Raw genomic sequence first — 18,295 nt, 5'->3', positions numbered from 1 at the left:
GGCAAGACTGAGGTCATATTTGGCAAGACTGAGGTCATATTTGGCAAGACTGAGGTCATATTTGATATTTTGATACTGCGATATTTGAGACAGCTCAACCTAAAAGCTGACAACACGTGTTAGTGTTATAAGAGACAGTCCTTCAGTGCAACTGCAAACCACACCAAAGGTCGGGTTGGGACAAAACAGTTTTTAAGGTAGACCACACCAATGCAACTCATTGACTGTCGGCTGCCGGACTAACAGCAACTTCTGAAGGAAGTAATTGTTTGAGTCAACAGTCTCTGTAACATCCGTTGATGCCAAAATGGCGAGTCAGGTGGGAGAAAGAGGAAACAGCAGGTCGCAAGCACAAACTAACAGGAAATGAAAATACATCAGCCTGGTGGTATTGGTGAATCAATCATTCTCAACATTGTTTTTAAAACACATCTTAAAACTCATTTCTATTCCCTGGCTTTTAAACTGTGATCTCTCTCTCGATTAATGTGTACTCCTGAGTGTTTGATTTGATTGTATATGTTTTTATTACTGTATTGTATTGTGTTTTATTACTGCTTTGCCTAATTGTACAGCACTTTGGTCAACTTTGTTGTTTTAAATGTGCTCTATAAATAAAGTTGGATTGGAGTTGGAACATGCGATATATATTTGCACGCTGTCTAGCGACCGTTTCTTCACATCCACAACCATTGTCATGTTAGGGATTATAAAACGTATGGCCTGTCAGCTTATCATCATCCTACAACATAAATGTAATCTAAAGCAAACAGTCATCTACACGCTACAAAACGACCTGCAATATGTTGCTATATCCAACCTGCCTGCACCTTCCAGGTGACCTATCAGCTAAAGATACTGACCACTGCCTTATTCAGTGTGTTGTCCAGAGTTCAGTGTGTTTCTCTGCTGCCGTTGTTTGCTAGGGTGGTCATTGTACAGGTGGCGCAGGAAGGAGAAAAGGAATTGGCCCTTGATCACCCCGGGAGCAGTATGGGTTGGCGCCCTTTCAACCCCTGAATTTACCATGAACAACTAATCATTTCATTGACAATTTTTTATGTTATTTGGGTTACCCTAAGGATCATAAATAAACGATTACTATTGCAATTTATTTTGGTTCAAGTTATACAGTTCCCTATAGGCCAGTCAATCTACGTTTATAAAGGTTTATACTACCTATAACTGAACAAGACAACCCGTTGAAAGCTAAACTTGTTTGAAAATGTTTTCAAACATTTATGTTTTTGAGCTGTCAGAACTACTTACATGAAAATCACATGTAATGTGCTGTGTTTTGTGTTGACCTGTATTTCTGAAAGGAATGCCTGGATTTATGCTTCTGCTTCCATACGCATCTGTCTCAAGGTTTAGGACTTTACAGTCTATGGTTTAGACAAACAGGTTTATTTTGCCAATTCCGTCACAATATTGTGAAATGCAAAAGCTTTTTCAGATGTCAAAATACAATGATTATTTGAAGTCTGTTACACTTTTGAACAACGTGGACATCATCAGTAAAAAACACATTATATAAAACGTTACATTAAGGCTGTGGTTATATTGAAATGCAAGTTTGTCACAGAGAATCTGTAAAGGTTCAGAATGACAGCATTTCCAGTGCGTTTTTTGTGCTCAACCATGGAAAATATTAAGTGTTACATGTGTGCTTTATCTAGTTGATGATTGCAAATCAAGTGTCCATTAGCCTACAGTATATGCTGGCTACCTGTCTGGCCAGAGCCAAACCAGGGCAAACAGAAGTAACTACTGTCACAGTATTTGTGCTGTAATAGCTTACCTATAAATTGCATTTCTGTTGCAGAAAAACTTTTCCCCCCCGCTTTTACACAAACTGTCAGGGCCTCTTATCTTCCCAGGTGTCCATAATGGTTGAGCTGTTTGCTCCGGTAGCAGTCCTGAAGACGTTGTAGAAAATCTGTCAATTTCAGAGCTGAATATGGTTCTAGCTCTTTGGCAATACATGAGGACAAGCAGGATTCCCTGTTACTGTGCACTGTTCATGTATTACAAAGGTATTTCTCTACAAATAGAAAAGCCCTTGCTAAATGTATACCGTTACAATCATGAAGTAGAAAGATTAAAGAAGCAATGTCCATATCATATGTCCCAGAGGAACCAAGAGTCATTACTCGTGATTATTCCATGTGACACAATTTGTTAAACTACTGGTGGGGTGTGATCAGATTTAAAACCTGTAAACCTCTGGCCAACATGGCACAAGATCTAACATCAATGGACTAAAATCTTAAAAAAATACATCTGGGTCTCATTTGGTGTGTTGTTAACCCAAAATACAAAGGTGAACAGGTGAACACATACATAGGTGAACACATAGGTGTACACGGACATTGCTGGTTGTAGGAGTGGTTGCACCACTCAATAAAAAGGAAGTCCATTTTCTCAGTGACACCTAGACCCAGAGTTCTGCTTGTTGTCTCTCATGAACTTTAAAGCTGCATTTTTGGACTGTATGAAGCGGCTCTCCATGTTGTTTATATATATCATCTCTTTCTAAAGCATGTTGTTAAAAGCCAGCCAGACCCTAAGCTCCTCCTCAGACTGTGAGCTCCCCTCCCTGCGTTGCTCCCAGAGCTGTTGAAACAACTTAGCACCTCCCTCACTCTTCTATCATCATTTTTTCATCAGTAAGGCCGAATAGTGCAGCTTTGCCTTTAACTGCATTCATGATGTCCCAGTTCTAAATGATATTTGCATCTCTGTGCGTCATCAGGTTCTCGTTACTGGTGAAGGTAGGTAGGTTGCTGTAAACAACGTAGTTTGTCACTGTTAGGTGGATGCCTTGTATGTTCGAAAACGGTTCCCTTTTTTAAGACAACCTATTTTCCAGTCCAGTGTAGTTATTATTATTCACAAGCTCTTGTTAATACTATTCATTGGTTAAATATTCATAAAAACACTTTCACTTCAGCCTTCAGCTCACGGCATGTCACATCCTGCAGACATGTATGCCGCATACTGTATGTTGTGAGCTAGTAGATGAGCTACTTTTGCTACTTTAGCACAACACTCTTGTACAACGAAGTAGGGCACTGATTTATGAAAACAAAAACCAAACAAACGAAACGTAGATCTGGAGATACAAGGCTTCTGCTCAACAGCAACAATTTGTTTAAGTGGTGCCCTGAATCCCCACAATCCCAGAGTCCCCTATCCTCATCTCCTGTCCCCTGCTTGGTTGTGGTGACCTGGCTGGCTGGCTGGGCTGACCGGCTGGTTGGGCGAGGCTGTCCATGGCCGACAGGATGGACGAGAAGAGGTGCTCTGTGTGGCCCTCCAGTGCTCTGGACTGACTCTCTATCAGGAGCAGGGTGTCTCTCAGGACTTCACAAGGGTGGAGCACAGAACAGAGAGACAAATAGAAGATTAAAACTTGATAAGACAGAGGCGATTTATGGGTCTGATGCTGATCCCGATTTTTGTCCTAGACCTAGACCATCAATTGTTGTGTTTTGACAGTTATTTTGTCAAAAAGTGTCAAAAAGAAACTAAAAACTTAAACACACAACATAAGCCCTATTCAAAATTAGCGTGATCTACAAGCTCACGTGTTACAATGGCTATTTGGAAAAGGAAATTGGGACAAATCGGCTGAATAATATTACAAATACTAGATATTACAAATACTGCACCCCCTGTTACCTCCTGACCTAGCTGACACACCCCCCAACGCTCAGTCTCGTTGTATTTGGCCAAAGGTTATGCATTTTTAATATGACTATGGCAAATAATCACAGAATGTCACTGCACTGAAAGACATGCAGCTACTGTATAGTACATAATTATACTGTATACTGTATATGCAGCTGCTTACAACAGTGATTTACCAGATATTGCCGTTTGTTAAATAACACCGTAAAACCGCCATTACCCTTTTCAATTCATGTCACACACCCCCTAGCCCATTCTGGGCGGGGTTCCCTATTTGTACCTTACCCCCTCAGGCCGGGAACCCATATTTGGGTTCTGTACAGTATGTACAGTATTCAAAAATGTAAAAATTTTGATTCTGCTATATCAATATTTGAAGTTTTTCAGAAACCTTAGGTCAGGATTTAGAGGCGTTTTTAGAATCGGCCTTAGGCCTGAATGGGCTAGAGGGCGTTCGTGCGCCACAAGGGGTGCACGCACCAGTTTGGGAAGCCTTGCTCTAGTTACTAGAGCAAGGGTTCCCAAACTAGAGTCTAGTAGATACAGAAGGAAAGGAGGATGAGCAACAGACAGAAGTGAAAAGCACATTTGAGGAACAGAAACCACTTCACCCGCCCCAGGTCACGCAAAAACAAGACGGGAATGAAAAGTCTTCTCCATTAATCGAGTTCTGTATGCTTGGCTTCATTCTCCTCACAGGGTGTTTCCTGCTTCTCTTATCAGACAGTCCTGTGGTGTTGAGTTACCTCATCAGCCAGAACACAAGAGTCTGTACCACTACACAGAACTAGTTTACATGTTGTACTAACCTAGTATCTAACCCTAACACAAGAGTACCACTACACAGCACTAGTTTACATGTTGTACTAACCTAGTATCTAACCCTAACACAAGAGTACCACTACACAGAACTAGTTTACATGTTGTACTAACCTAGTATCTAACCCTAACACAAGAGTACCACTACACAGCACTAGTTTACATGTTGTACTAACCTAGTATCTAACCCTAACACAAGAGTACCACTACACAGCACTAGTTTACATGTTGTACTAACCTAGTATCTAACCCTAACACAAGAGTACCACTACACAGCACTAGTTTACATGTTGTACTAACCTAGTATCTAACCCTAACACAAGAGTACCACTACACAGCACTAGTTTACATGTTGTACTAACCTAGTATCTAACCCTAACACAAGAGTACCACTACACAGCACTAGTTTACATGTTGTACTAACCTAGTATCTAACCCTAACACGGATGCGACCCGTTGTGAGCCTGTAGGTTGGCTGTTATTAAAGACTACTGTAATAATGTATTTAATAACAAACACTGATGGTTGTTGAGACGAAAGTGATCAGTGATGTATTCCAGTTTAGCAGCAGCCTTTCTGCTATGTGTATTATTTATGCAAATATTAACAAAATAATTATAAATGTTTGCAATGTATTGGTAAATGGTTAAAGTCCCTGTCCACATGCCGCTCTGACTGGCATCCTGCAACACCCGCTTCGAACAAGCTCCTGTGTGCTTGCGGTTATGTTTAGGTTAGGGTATGAGGAGGCTTGTCGTTTCTCAGTAGGCACTAGGCAGTAGGCCAAAACGACCGGATTAAGGTTGGCGAACAAGGTTGCGCTAAGTTTGAGACCGTGCTGCTACGTGCTTGCGGTTATGTTTAGGTTAGGGTATGAGGATGCTCCCAGCATGTGCAGTAGACCGATAAGATCGGCTTGATAAGTAACCTACTGGGAATTATTGGTTGATTTCACTAAATTAATGCTTTGGAGATGCAGAACAGAAGCAACTACCAGACTTTTCACAGGTGTATACTATATATATATAAATCACACCCGTGTGAAGTGAGGGACGCTCTTATCATCGTACATCATCATAACGTAAAATAGACACTATGCCTATTTGCTCAGACACTATGACGTAAAATTCTCCATACATTATCATTGGGAATTTATGTATACGTTTGTGTAGGACGAAAATCTACACTAGTAATAACCTAGCGGCCCACTTTTTTTTGGGGGGGGGGGGGATATGACTTTAAAGACATGCATACCCACTTTGTGTTGTTATTCAACATTCTACTTTTGCACGTATAATCAATTTAGAGAAATTCACCCAACCTGTGTATAATGTTGTGCAGATTTTCAAAACGCCACATTCTTTTGACTACTACTTTGTCCGCATCATCAGACTCACCAGGAGACGTGGAGTTCATACAGCTGAGGAGAAGTTCTCCAGTCTGCAGGACAGAGGAGGTCAGGGGATGGTGGGTACTCATTTCTCTCTGAAAACTCTGAGGCAGGGGGAAATACCATGGTAAACATTGAATGAAGGCACATGTCAACGCATAGTACAGCGAATAGTAGTGAATATTATGCAGGACCTACAGCACGATTATGGCCATGCAGTATATCATTCTGATTATTGTCTGCTCACTAAGGCATCAATTAGAGCAGGGGTTCTCAACCAGTGGTCCGGGGACCACCAGTGGTCCTTGAGGGGGTTCCAGGTGGTCCCCAGCTAAATGATGGAGAGTTGTAGATCTTTAACTCTTGAGAGTGTAAAATGAAACCAAATGGACCCCTACGGGTAAATTTGGTTTCAATTTACACTCTCAATAGTTAAACTATTTACACATCTGCATTACTTAATTTACAAGAAGTCTACACAATTAGAGAATGTAAAATATTTTGTATTTCGATCAACGTTTGACTGTTATCTCTCTTAATGGTACTAACCGGGTAACAACATCAATACAGCATGGACATGTGGACAAAATCTTATCCAATGACAAAATATTATTTCGTTTTCGTCTACGAGGCTGAATCTCATTAAATGGTGGTGTGTGGCTCAAATGCCGAATGAATAGTGGGCCTGGATATGAAAAGGGTTGAAAACCACTGAACTAGAGGGACCGGTATGACTGGAACTACAGGAGACATTGGCTGTATTCCACAACAACTGACATTCCCTTTGGTGATGTCACAGGGGAAGAAAAATACAGTTGGAAAAAACACAAAACACACTCCAACATCAAATAATCCAAATGGTGACTCCTCATTAATGAACAAAGCATTGCAACATGCCTGATATTCAGCCAGAGAAGACTTGACGCTCTCAATGTCCACGGTAGGCGGAGACAAAACCGCCATTCTCTCAACAACAGTATAGAGCCAATGGACGAGCTCCCCCAGGTTGGAGCAAAACACCTGGACAGGAAACACCCAATGAATGTTTTAGAACATGCATTCATTTTTGTATTTTTTGGAAATACCTACATGAATAGAGCTCTGTCAAACTCCACACAGAAAGGCCACAACAGCGGCTGCCAGTTGGATTAAATCCCAGGACCTTCATAATGGTAACGTAATCAATGCTAACCACTGAGGCAACGTTGTTACACACAACACATGCATACCTGGATGTGTTGCATGAGGGAGTCTGTTTGCTCCTGGTTTTCCTGACTTGTCCTGTGGGCCGCTGGGAAGGTCAGCCCACTAAGCTGTCCCACCAGAGCCTCTACGTCCCTGAGACTGGTCAGTGTCAGCCCCCCCCTGTCCACAGGCTGCGTCTGTGTTCCATGCATCTGTCTGACCCCAGGATCACCTGCTGAGGGAAGGTAGTGAAGATCTTAGAGAAATGTACTTACCGGTAGTACCCGGTTCATATTGGTCTTAAACATAGTAAACAACTACATTACAATAACCCATTCAGGGCCCCTTTCGGTGTATGTTATACTTTAGCTATTTTTGAAAAATCGTAAAAATCTTTGAATATATATTCTTTCAGAGCGAACGTTTTTAACTCAAATCTTTGCTTCTGAGGGGTTCCTGGAATGACATACTTTCAGACGGGGGTCGGTGGCCAATTACATATATTTTTGGGGGTCCATGACATGAAAATGTTTGAGAACTACTGACATACAGTAGAAACATGAGGTTTTTCAGAAAACTGTTTTTAGAAGGCATTTGGAGAATCGTCTTCAGGTCTAACTGGGATAAATTAAAAAAAATGTTATCTATCTATCTATCTATGTATCCATCTATCCCAAATCGTATACAAGTCAGTGAACAAAAGCATACAACAAGAGTGTATGTTACCCCCATAGACTGTAAAATGAAGCCTGTAATGATATGCTAATTCCTGATGTAAGTCGCCATCTTTTGGTACCAGCTGGCCATTGGCTGGCTCCGTTTTGTACCAGCTGGTCATTGGCTGCCCAGACAACGAGGCGGGACTTCCCCCCTTCTTCTCCTTTGGTTTTTATTTTGACTCGAGTGGGAGGAGAAGACTCTTGAGTGGGAGGGGAATCCCGATCATAGACTGTAACGGTAGCCACGCCCCTCAGAACATACGCGACTTTATGGTCATTTTTTTAATTAATGGGACCATAATTTTCCAAAAAGAATATTATGACATTAGAAATGAGACTTTAAACTAGTGACTGGAAGAAGAAAGTATTCATGACCATGTTTATTAAGGTAATACAGTCTAGGTGAAGTTGGGCCAAAATACATGGGCCTCTATGGAGCTATGGGGCTTTTTGGGTCCAGTCCAGCGCCACAACAGGCCATTATATGAACTACCGATTTCAAATGAGGCTTCACGAAATATCTGGCTGACTGCCCCCCTGGTTACCCCTCCCACCTCCCAAAGTTCCCGCTAAGAGCCCGAAAGAGCCACAACCCTCGGCCTGGTATCTTGCTGTACCATTAACAAAAGAAAAACAATAGAGGGTATGCGCGTGACATCATCATCAAATCCGGAAGTTACGCAGGAACGCCTACTGAGTGGCAAAAAACTATTTTCTGGCCTTGACAGCCCATGCATCCAAACAGAAAAGTCCTATCTGATTGCATTAAACAACATTAAATAATGTTAAACTCACTTTGCCTGTTGCTTTGCCACTCGATTTGCCACTCGATGTGCGATTCACTTTAAGCATGCGCATACCCTCTATACATACAAATAAGACACATTTACATTGAAAGTTGAGCGAAAATGAAAAAAGAATTAAATAAAGTTTAAAAATAATAATAATACATATTTTGAATACAATAGAGTGGAATGGAAGTTTTCCTTCTTTCTTACACCTACCCTTACTGAAGTACTGAGCAGTCCCATCATGGGCACCCCGGGCCCTCTCCTCCCTGTCCACATCTTCATCCCTTCCTTCTTTGTCACGTCTGTCAGCCTCATCTTTGCGTTTCTCAGATGCCTCTCCTTGCTGCACCTCCACCTGTTTTACAAGCAGGGGGTTGGAGGAGTAGATGGAGGTGGTTCCACGGTCCAGAGACTCCCAGCTGGCTGAGTCAGGCTGGTTGATCTGCGCTATCACCTCCCTCACCTACATCCATGATAAAAATACACCAACAAATATTTTTGTCTTTTTTACATAGCTTCCAAATATACAAAACAGTATCATAAAGAAATACATTTAAGGTGGCAGGCTCAAGCTAACATCTCCTCAGACTCGCTGTAAAGCTGTTCAAACTCAACTCGAGCCTTTTGCTGCTTACTTGGTTATTTTCAGAACTTGCTGTAAGTTTTCTTTGTGTTTCATGCCTCTCTCGAAACTAAATCGAATAAGTTAATTACAGTAAGAGTATGCCCCCCTGCTGACCTGCCTAGACAGCGCTTGCAACTCCTCCAGCTGATCTGGGAGGGGTCTGTAGTCCTCGTCCTCGTCCCAGTCCCCGTCTCCGACACACCCTGGCCGGGGAAGAATGCTGGTGGAGCGGATGAAGGAGGAGGAGAAATAAGAAGGGGAGCGCGTGGACGCATGGTGTTGACGGTGTTGACCTTCGCCAGCGTTGTGACCGGTTTGGTTTTCTCTGGCTCTGCCCTTGCTGCCATCCAGGCTCTCCAGTGACAAACCAAAGAGGTCCTCTGGGGAGAGGGGACTGGTATAGAGAAGGCCGTCTGACGACTTGGAGAGCCCAAGGATCTTGGCAGACCTAAGGCTGACACCGAGTCTCCCGTCCCCTCTGGGTCGCCCCATTCCAGTGCGCTCCGCCCTGCTCAGGGAAAAGTCCAGAGCTGATAGGCTGGCTGAGCTGCAGATGCGATCGAGTTCTATCCCTGAGTCCTGGAGACCTGAGTCTGTATGGAGGAGACAGGCACCCTGTGGATCGGTGCCATCCCACTCACTGACCACCCTCCCTGGTCTGAGAGGGTAGGTGTAGTCGAGGAGTTCCTGGTACTCCCTGTCAGGGTCCCAGTTCAAAGACTGCCGGTCCGGGGAAGGGGGGAGAGACTTGGGGATGGCACACGCCCAGTAGTTGGCCTGGTTGGGGGACATGGTGTGGAGGGTGGGGGGCATAGTGTGTGGGACGGGGGACCTGCGACCCTGGAAGTAACCTGTAGATGAGATTACTTTCAAGCGGCTCTCCCCTCCACCTCCCTTTCCCCCTAATCTCAGCTCAGTTCTCTGGGGCCTCAGGTGGCGTGAGTGGGGGGTGTATATAGGAGAGAGGAGAGTGGACGACAGCCGAGGGCTTAGAGGGGAGGTTGGGGTATGGACCTCCGTGGGTGGACTGCGGTGACTGCGTTGGCCCAATCTACTGCCTAGGTAGACTGAGCCAAAAGTGGATTCATCACGGGAGGGGCTGCCCCTGAGGTCTGAAAGCCCCAAGGGTGACATGAGGTCTTCTCCAGAGGCTGAGGAAGGTGAGATGTTACCCTGAGAGAGGTTGTGGCGGTCCACGGCACTGAGGTCTCTTGGTCTGGTTAAATAGTCCATGTTGATATGATGATGATAGCTTTCTGTACTATCACCTGTCCACCGTTTATCCTAGAAAGAAGACAAGATCAAGATTCAGTTTTTTGCTCCTGCAAATGTATAAGCATCTGACTCTATGTTATATTAGTAAACATTCCTTAGCCTATTACTTCCAAAAAGACCAGACACTCATTGATACTCTCCTGTATTACAGCTATTTACCAGCGGTACATGTTAGGTTTTTGAGGGGCGCTCCTATATACAGCTTTTGTCCCCACACGTCTCAATATTTGCCATTGACAATGACAGGAGAAATTAGGTCAAATGTCCGCCAAATATGACGTAAACTTTGTCCCCACAGGTGTGATATTTTTATATTTCTAGTGGTATACAAACTTTGCCTTTGCTTCTAATTGTACTTTTGTACCATTTTAAGTGTAAATAGAAAACTATCTCTCCCTCTCCCCTCTGAAGTACCAGTAGCAATATAATATTGCATATTAAGGGGGACCCCACAAATGTATCAGCTTCAATTTCATAGTCCTCCAGTTCCAATTTTGTCTGCTCATTTTTGAGGGCTGCTAGCCCCTCCTATGCCCAGCTTTGTGTGTTTGTGTACCCCATATAGCGATGATTTGATTGACTGAGCACGGAATGTGATGTATGATGATAAGAGCACCCTTCACTTCACACAAGTGTGATTTTTCATTACTTTGATTTTCACCTGTTTATCCTGCATTCCGTTTTAGATATCTCACCTGATTGTTTAAAATTTATACCAGATCATGTATTTTCTGTTTACTAAAGAACTGCAGAGATGGAGAAACCCGTTACACTCTCTAGTCTATCGGAATGTAGAACTATTTAACACTCATTTTAACAAAACTAATATCACTAACACCTTCACCGGGGTCGACTCTTTAACTGGTCGGCTCTGGTTCTGTAATCGGTCCAGCTGCGACGGGTTGTGAGCTTGTCATAGTTTTACAGTATATGATGTATTCATTTCTTGTTACCTGTACGGGTTCCTCCTGTGACCTCTTCAGGATGGACGTCTGCTGCTCTGTGTGAAATAGGGGCTTTCTCATCACATATTGCCTGTCTGTCAAATATCTGGAGGAAGGAGCCATACTGACACTCTTCCTGGGACCAGCTCTTTCTCTCTCCCCCTGTCTTTCTGTTTCTCCCTCTATCCTCCCTCTTTCCGCTGCATTTCGTGAACGATGGATGTGGCTCGCTCCCGTTGTCTGTGTGAACTCTGGGAGCCGACTGTTCCACATTCTGCCGCCTCCCGTGGCTTCCATCGGGGAGAGAGACCCGGGGAAGGCCCTGTCAGCTCCTGATGTCATGCTCCTGAAACAAGGCGCTGGGATGCCTCATGTGTTTATGGTGTACACTGTGAAAAGATGAAAACAAGTGCAGAGTAAGATGCTGCGTGCGTGCGTGCGCGCGTGTGTGCGAGAATCAAGAAGACTTCTCCGTTTTTATCACCTTGATTTATGAAATAAAGGAATTCAAATTTACACACAAACTGTCTGTTGAAGATGCTTTTTTAGACACCTTTTCTAGCTGCTCGGGAGTGATAAGATAAGCATCAGACTGAATCCATGTAAGTGTAATGATATGTTTGCTCCTAGGCTGGCTCACCTGACCGATCTCATTAAGACTGCATGCTCTGACTTGCCTGTGTGCTCGCTGGACCAGGGGAGGTGGTGAACACTGCACTTTGTCCTCCTCTTGTCATTGCCCTCACAGACCAGATCGGTCAATAACGACAGCAGCATACATGTTTGGGTTAGCTTCCGAATCTACTATATACTGTACAGTAGCTGTTGCTAAGAGACTTATGATTTTATGTCAGGGCTGCCAGTTGACTATCAGAATGTTGGGGGGACATCTTACTGTGGCAGTGTTGCTGCTAAACAGGGTGCAAAATACCATTCAATGAAAATACTCGTACACTACTCAACCACTCTACATACTATTAAATAATAGAGTATGTATGTAGAGTCTGAGGGGAATGCTTTGTGAAAGCCTTGCCCCCCATAGTACACTTTGAGCAATCTTCATCAATAATTAAGGAGGGGCTCTACACCCCCTCTCCACCTCACATCTTACAGATGTGACGCCAACAAGGCATTCCGTTCTAAATGCCAAGCTCGCTCTACTACGGAGCCAGGCAACTTCTCCCCTCCATCTACCTTTTGAATTATGCACCATGTGACACACATAATCTTGGTCTACACCAAAATGCACCCAATTTCAGATATGATCATGAATGATCATTTGTAAAAGTACATTATTATTACAATAATCTTCAAAACAAGAATCACGTTAGGAACTAAGGAAGGATACAACACACATGCACCCTCTCCCCACCCCACACACACACACACACACAGCTGACTGAGCTGAGTACATCTCGTTGCCATAGCAATAGCTTTGAGAGGGTGGTGCTAGACTAGAATGTGGAGCATGCATGGAGGTGTCCAAAAAAGACAGAATAGGGCGAAAACACACATGCCACAATTTTAGACAACCTACTGTCTTTTGTGAGATCAGAATCCAATATAACGAGCTGACCATTATAATCAGTAGGCAGGGTCAAGATAGTAAGTATTTTGGAGACAGACTGGCACTTAGCAGCCACCAAGACAGTGTTTGGAAAATGGCTGTGTATGTAACCCATGCACTGGCAGCATGTTGACACTGACAAAAGCAACAAACTCACTATGGCCCCCTGCCCACTTCCTGTTTGATAAGAGATAAGAGTCTGATAAGAGAAAATTATCTAAATTAGCTGGCAAAAGGAAAAATGGAGAGGAGGTATGATTTTACACTAAGATGCTGTAGCATCGCACACATTGCATTTGTAATGAAACGTTTTCAAGGGGGAGTGGTTAACCAGGCTACACATAATCAACCATATCACTTAACTTTGTACAATTCAGTCATGTGTCGAACTGAAAGCTTGAAGATAGGAGCCATGTCAACAGTGATAGCCATGTCATTCATGTATTAAGCTAGTGGTTGTCACTCAGCCAGAAACCAGGCTGAAAACTGAATTTTGAACTCAGTCCCCATCAGATTACCCATAAGATCACATTCATTAAAAGTCTTGATAGCCCTTCCTTTTCCAGTACAGTAATTACCGGTCTGTAAAAGGAAGGGCTACCAAAGACTTATGGCAATAACCTTCAATCGCATATAGGCTATAGAGCTTCTGGTCCAGTAGTCTCTCTATACACTAAATCCTCATGTCCATTTGGGCCAATCATTGTTCAATTTACACGATTTTACTCTGTACTTACTTGGTTAGTCTGCTAGTGGCTAAACTATCAATGGATGGCAGCAGCTGTGTCATAGCAACAGATGAACCAAACAACAATGACCTACAGTACAGTAGTACACAGTACACAGACACAGTCCAGTCAGTGGCATTCTGGTCGTTGTCCATACAGGGCCTGTTTGGGGTGGGTCTGAAGACCCAGTCCTCCTCCTACTGTCTTTTTTTCAAACAATGTATGAGTGTTATAAAATAAATCGCCTTCTGCGGAGCTCGTATGGTACTGAAACTTTGAACATTCAAAAGACTCCCCAAAAAGACCGGGCTGACGATAGAGATAGACGTAGACGTGAATGATGGATGAAAGGTGCGTCCAGCCTAGCCCAAACATTTAGGAAGCATACCATTCATCCATTGGCTGCCTGTTTGTGTGACCTTACACAGATATGGCTATTAAAGGCATTTTTAGACCGCTGTCCGACTCCGAGTGCACTGGCCACACAGCTGGTCTAAATGAGCATGATGCGCATCGTGGACGGAGTATAGATGTCTCGCGAGTCAGAAAATACTGTAATTATTGGAAACTAAAACTTTGAATTAATAATGAAAACTAAAACTGTGAATTAATGTATCTACGTCTAGTTTAATTATAACGCTATTTAATTTCTGAGCCACATCTTACTGCAATAAAATGATACTCACATGCCTTATTAGCGCACTGTTATATTTGAAGATGAATTATCAAAACGTCGTAGCGATGTCTCTGCGGCCACATCGTTGCTACTGTTCTTTGTTTGTTACGGAAATCGGAAACAGCGGAGGAGGGAAGAGAAAGTTCAATTGTAAACAGGAACAAACGGAAAACGGAACAATACTTTACTGCCCTCTAGTGGATACATAATGTATGGTTTTGTACTTCATGTTTGTAGGCTACAGTACAGAGTATTGATTGATGAATGTATTAACAGATTGGAGAATTACAGTACATTTCAAGCACAACTCAATACAAAACTGTTAACTGTGGACGACACCATAAAGTATTACACTTGTTTACAATAGGGCCCACCAAGTTCAATTCATCATAACAATTAGAGACAAATATACTCTATATAGCCAAAAACAGGAAATCATCGAGGTAAAAAGGGAAAAGTAAAAAATATATATATATAATCCCCCACCCACCCTTTTCCCCCCTCACTGCATATGTTTTTTCCCCTTGTTACCTCCTCTATGATGAATTCCTGTTTTTGGCTACGTCTCTAAATGTTATGATGAATTGAACATGCCATGGTGGTACCCATCGTAAACAATAAGCGTAATGCTTTATGGTTTCGCCCAGTTAACAGTCTTGTATTGAGTTGTACTTGAAATCTGTAATTCTCCAAACTGTTAATACTTCAATCAATAATGGTCAGGGACTGGGTATCTGATAATTCCAGCTATAACACCATACAAAATCCCAACAACACTCCTCTAGTTGCAATAGATTTTATTACTCAAAACATTCAGATTTCTATTCAGATTTCTATACAATACAAGGATTCAAGGAATGACCTGTGTGACTTTCAATGTCATGCACTGCACTAATGAACCGCAATACACCAACAAAATGTACAGAATGTGTATTGCAGATTGCAATATTTGAGCTCAAATACGGTTGCTTTTGATAATAATGTGCTTGAGTGCGTACTCTTAACTCAATCAATATACACAAATAAATACAGCAATCACTACATTTCTCATTGGAATAAAAAATATATTTTTATATGGATTGGCTGTGGTGCTCACTCAAATCCCCAGTATTAATTCAATCATTTTTAAGACTCAAGATTTTAAAGTGTATGTACGGTACCATTTATACATCTTAACTGTTCTGAACCAGAACATGATACAGGAAATGCTACTTAAAAGATAGTGAGTGACTAAAGTATTGTGTACTGATAGATGTACTGTATTAGACGAGGCCCTTTCTCTGCATTGTCCACAGACTGAAAACCAGTATGGCCCTGATGGACCAACACTGGGATGGATTTCACTGATGCACTTTTCCAAAGTGAGTCGTGAAAGTTCAGTATAATGCTCAAGAACACATGGCTATTGATAGAAACATTAATGACAGTTTCTGCACACCTGAGGAGTAGGTGACGTGTGTAGAAAACCTGCACAGTCTTCCTCAACTGCACAGAAGAAAGCTTTATTCAACAATGTTTCTTAAAGTTTTCTTCTACGAAAGCGAGGAAGATAGCATTCAAGAGTTTCCTTGGTATCTACCGGTAAGCATTAGCTCGCCGTCTTCTGAACAGAGTAGGTAGTAGATAGGCTATCCTAATGAGGTTACCATCGACTGTATGTGTCCTTAATAGCCGTGTCATATTCCAAAGAGAACAAACTAAAAGTCAATACAGCGGCCCTTCCGCTCCCAGTCTCCGTAGCGTGTGGGCTCCGGTCCTCTGGGGCCCCCATGCTCCTTAGTTTCAGGGTTGACATCACGAGGGAATTCTGGGAGATGATAAATGAAACAAGAACTTGGTTTAAACGACACGACACATGATGATAGTGTTGAACTGGACGTGTATTTAAATCTAATCCTATCACCACGTACACACTTTTTTATGCAGTCAATATTTACCAAATTTAAACCTTCATCCCAGAAGTCATACTTCAATGCTATGCATAAGTATAATGTATCCTATCCAATGCAGACATTTCTTTTCCTTGACTCTCACTTCACCGGTGCTGAAATAATCAGCTTTTCTTCCTGGTTTACAGGTTAATCATGTGATTTTATGTGATCAATGCTTGATTTCACAAGTCAATTAAAAGTATTGCCACTAATAACTCACTTTCAAGAACATCCTTGACCTTCTCTTCGCCTTCGGGCGTGTCAAACCGGCCCTGTGGCGTTTTTGCTTTACGCAGAGGTTCCTTGTCCTTCACCGATCCACTGGCCGACCGTGAGCATCCTGTGAGGAACAATAAGTCACATTCAACACTTGGCTTGTCTCAAGCACCCAAAGTAAAGGAACTTGACTGAGAAAGAATATAGCCTACTGCATGCATACAGTGCACACAATCAAAAACAATGAATTAAATCAGACTTTTATTTCAGACAATTCTGTAAGCCACAACAGTCTAGATGTAAAATAATACTAAGTAATAGAAACCTGTAACTCAAACCAACAAAGTAGAAAAAGCGTCACTCCAAAATAAAAGATGCAAGACCGGCTCAGATCCAATTTCTCATGAGAACCCTGACACGTTTTGGCAAGAGCCTTCTTCAGAGCAGATTAAAAAAGGGCAGTTTTTCTATCTTAACGATACTTAGCATTAGCCCACCATCATCTATAATGGTGGGATTCATGTTGCACAATGATTTATGAAAACATTGAATTCAACTTTTATTTCAGACTTATTCTGTTAGCCATGACTGCCCATATTACTAATATTGTAGATCTACACTTTACACAGATCCTGCATTAATCTCATTATCTGGTGTGGTGTGGGTGAGTTACAACAGTATATTATAAGCGCCGCTGGTGTAGTGGTATCATGCAAGATTCCCATTCTTGCGACCCGGGTTCGATTCCCGGGCGGCGCACTGATTTTCTTGATGAATTGAAAATGGAGGACCCTGATGTAAACAAGTCTTAGTGCTTTCTCTGGTTTTATCCTCATAGCAGATTTTGTATTGACATGTACTTTGTTTGAAATGTACCCATTCTACAAACTGTTCATAACATGTTCAATCAATCAAATCAAATCAATCAACGGATTGATTGTAGAGTTCGTGGCAAACAAACAACCTGCATGGTTGTTATCTTGGTCTAGACCAGTGTATTATAGTCCTATGTGAAATACAAGTAAATGGCGTGTGTGTAATGTGTATGCACTGCAGCGTGTTGTGAGTTGTGACAGTGAACATACCGACCTGTGAAAGCTGATTCCACAACGAACCCCTTAGTTATACAACGTTTGGTTGTAGACGCGCCGAGCCGCAGCAGAGACATGTTTCTGTAGAGGCTGGTCAGTCCTGTACTTTGCTGGACACTGGGACAGTCCTGTACTGTGCTGGACTGGGACAGTCCGACAATGACAGGGACACTTACACAATGTCGTTGTAATGTTTTGACGAACGTGTCGCCGGAGACAACGTCATCAGCCAGCGACACAGAGAGGTGTTTTTAAATGAATTGCTGTGCTCAGTTGCGTCCACTAGAGGGGACTAAAACACAAGCTTTTTAGTTCTGTTCGGTTAAATTCGAATAGATCAATCAGGGGAATATAATTTAGGTAAAATGGAAAAGCATGAATCTTAATTGTGTGCGTGTGTGCGTGTGTGTGTGTGTGTGTGTGTGTGTGTGTGTGTGTGTGTGTGTGTGTGTGTGTGTGTGTGTGTGTGTGTGTGTGTGTGTGTGTGTGTGTGTGTGTGTAAGCCTATAGGCTATGCAATTATTTGACTGTATCATAATTACTACATCACCACCGATTCCAAATAATAGCAAGATAATTGCTATAATCTTCACTGTGGCAGTTGATTTATTGCCACTTATAACCCACCGGAATTCAGTAATTTAG

The 18,295-nt window shown here is 42.5% G+C and overlaps 2 protein-coding genes across 3 annotated transcripts; both read right to left on the bottom strand.

Moving 5' to 3' along the window:
- Positions 1-3,134: 3,134 nt before the first annotated feature.
- On the bottom strand, positions 3,135-14,508 carry cep68 (centrosomal protein 68). Of its 2 annotated transcripts, none has more exons than XM_083775875.1 (8): positions 14,423-14,508; positions 11,451-11,830; positions 9,337-10,506; positions 8,811-9,060; positions 7,132-7,322; positions 6,800-6,922; positions 5,910-6,006; positions 3,135-3,366 (listed from the first exon to the last, which is right to left on the bottom strand). In XM_083775875.1, the coding sequence occupies exons 2-8, from the start codon at positions 11,781-11,783 to the stop codon at positions 3,155-3,157; spliced, it is 2,376 nt and encodes a 791-aa protein (XP_083632001.1). In that variant the 5' UTR covers positions 11,784-11,830; positions 14,423-14,508; the 3' UTR covers positions 3,135-3,154. The 2 variants fall into 2 exon arrangements, with proteins under 2 accessions (XP_083632001.1, XP_083632002.1); XM_083775876.1 differs by having other exon boundaries at positions 7,132-7,319.
- Positions 14,509-15,241: 733 nt separating this feature from the next.
- Positions 15,242-17,852, bottom strand: sdhaf4 (succinate dehydrogenase complex assembly factor 4). Its single transcript, XM_083774820.1, has 3 exons — positions 17,649-17,852; positions 16,564-16,683; positions 15,242-16,219 (listed from the first exon to the last, which is right to left on the bottom strand). Exons 1-3 carry the CDS (start codon positions 17,725-17,727, stop codon positions 16,110-16,112), a joined length of 309 nt encoding a protein of 102 aa, XP_083630946.1. The 5' UTR covers positions 17,728-17,852; the 3' UTR covers positions 15,242-16,109.
- Between the last annotated feature and the right edge of the window lie 443 nt (positions 17,853-18,295).

The sequence above is a fragment of the Protomyctophum parallelum genome (assembly GCF_964188405.1).
Source record: "Protomyctophum parallelum genome assembly, chromosome: 10".
Classification (NCBI taxonomy): Eukaryota; Metazoa; Chordata; class Actinopteri; order Myctophiformes; family Myctophidae; genus Protomyctophum; species Protomyctophum parallelum.
This window is presented reverse-complemented; position numbering and strand designations above follow the sequence as displayed.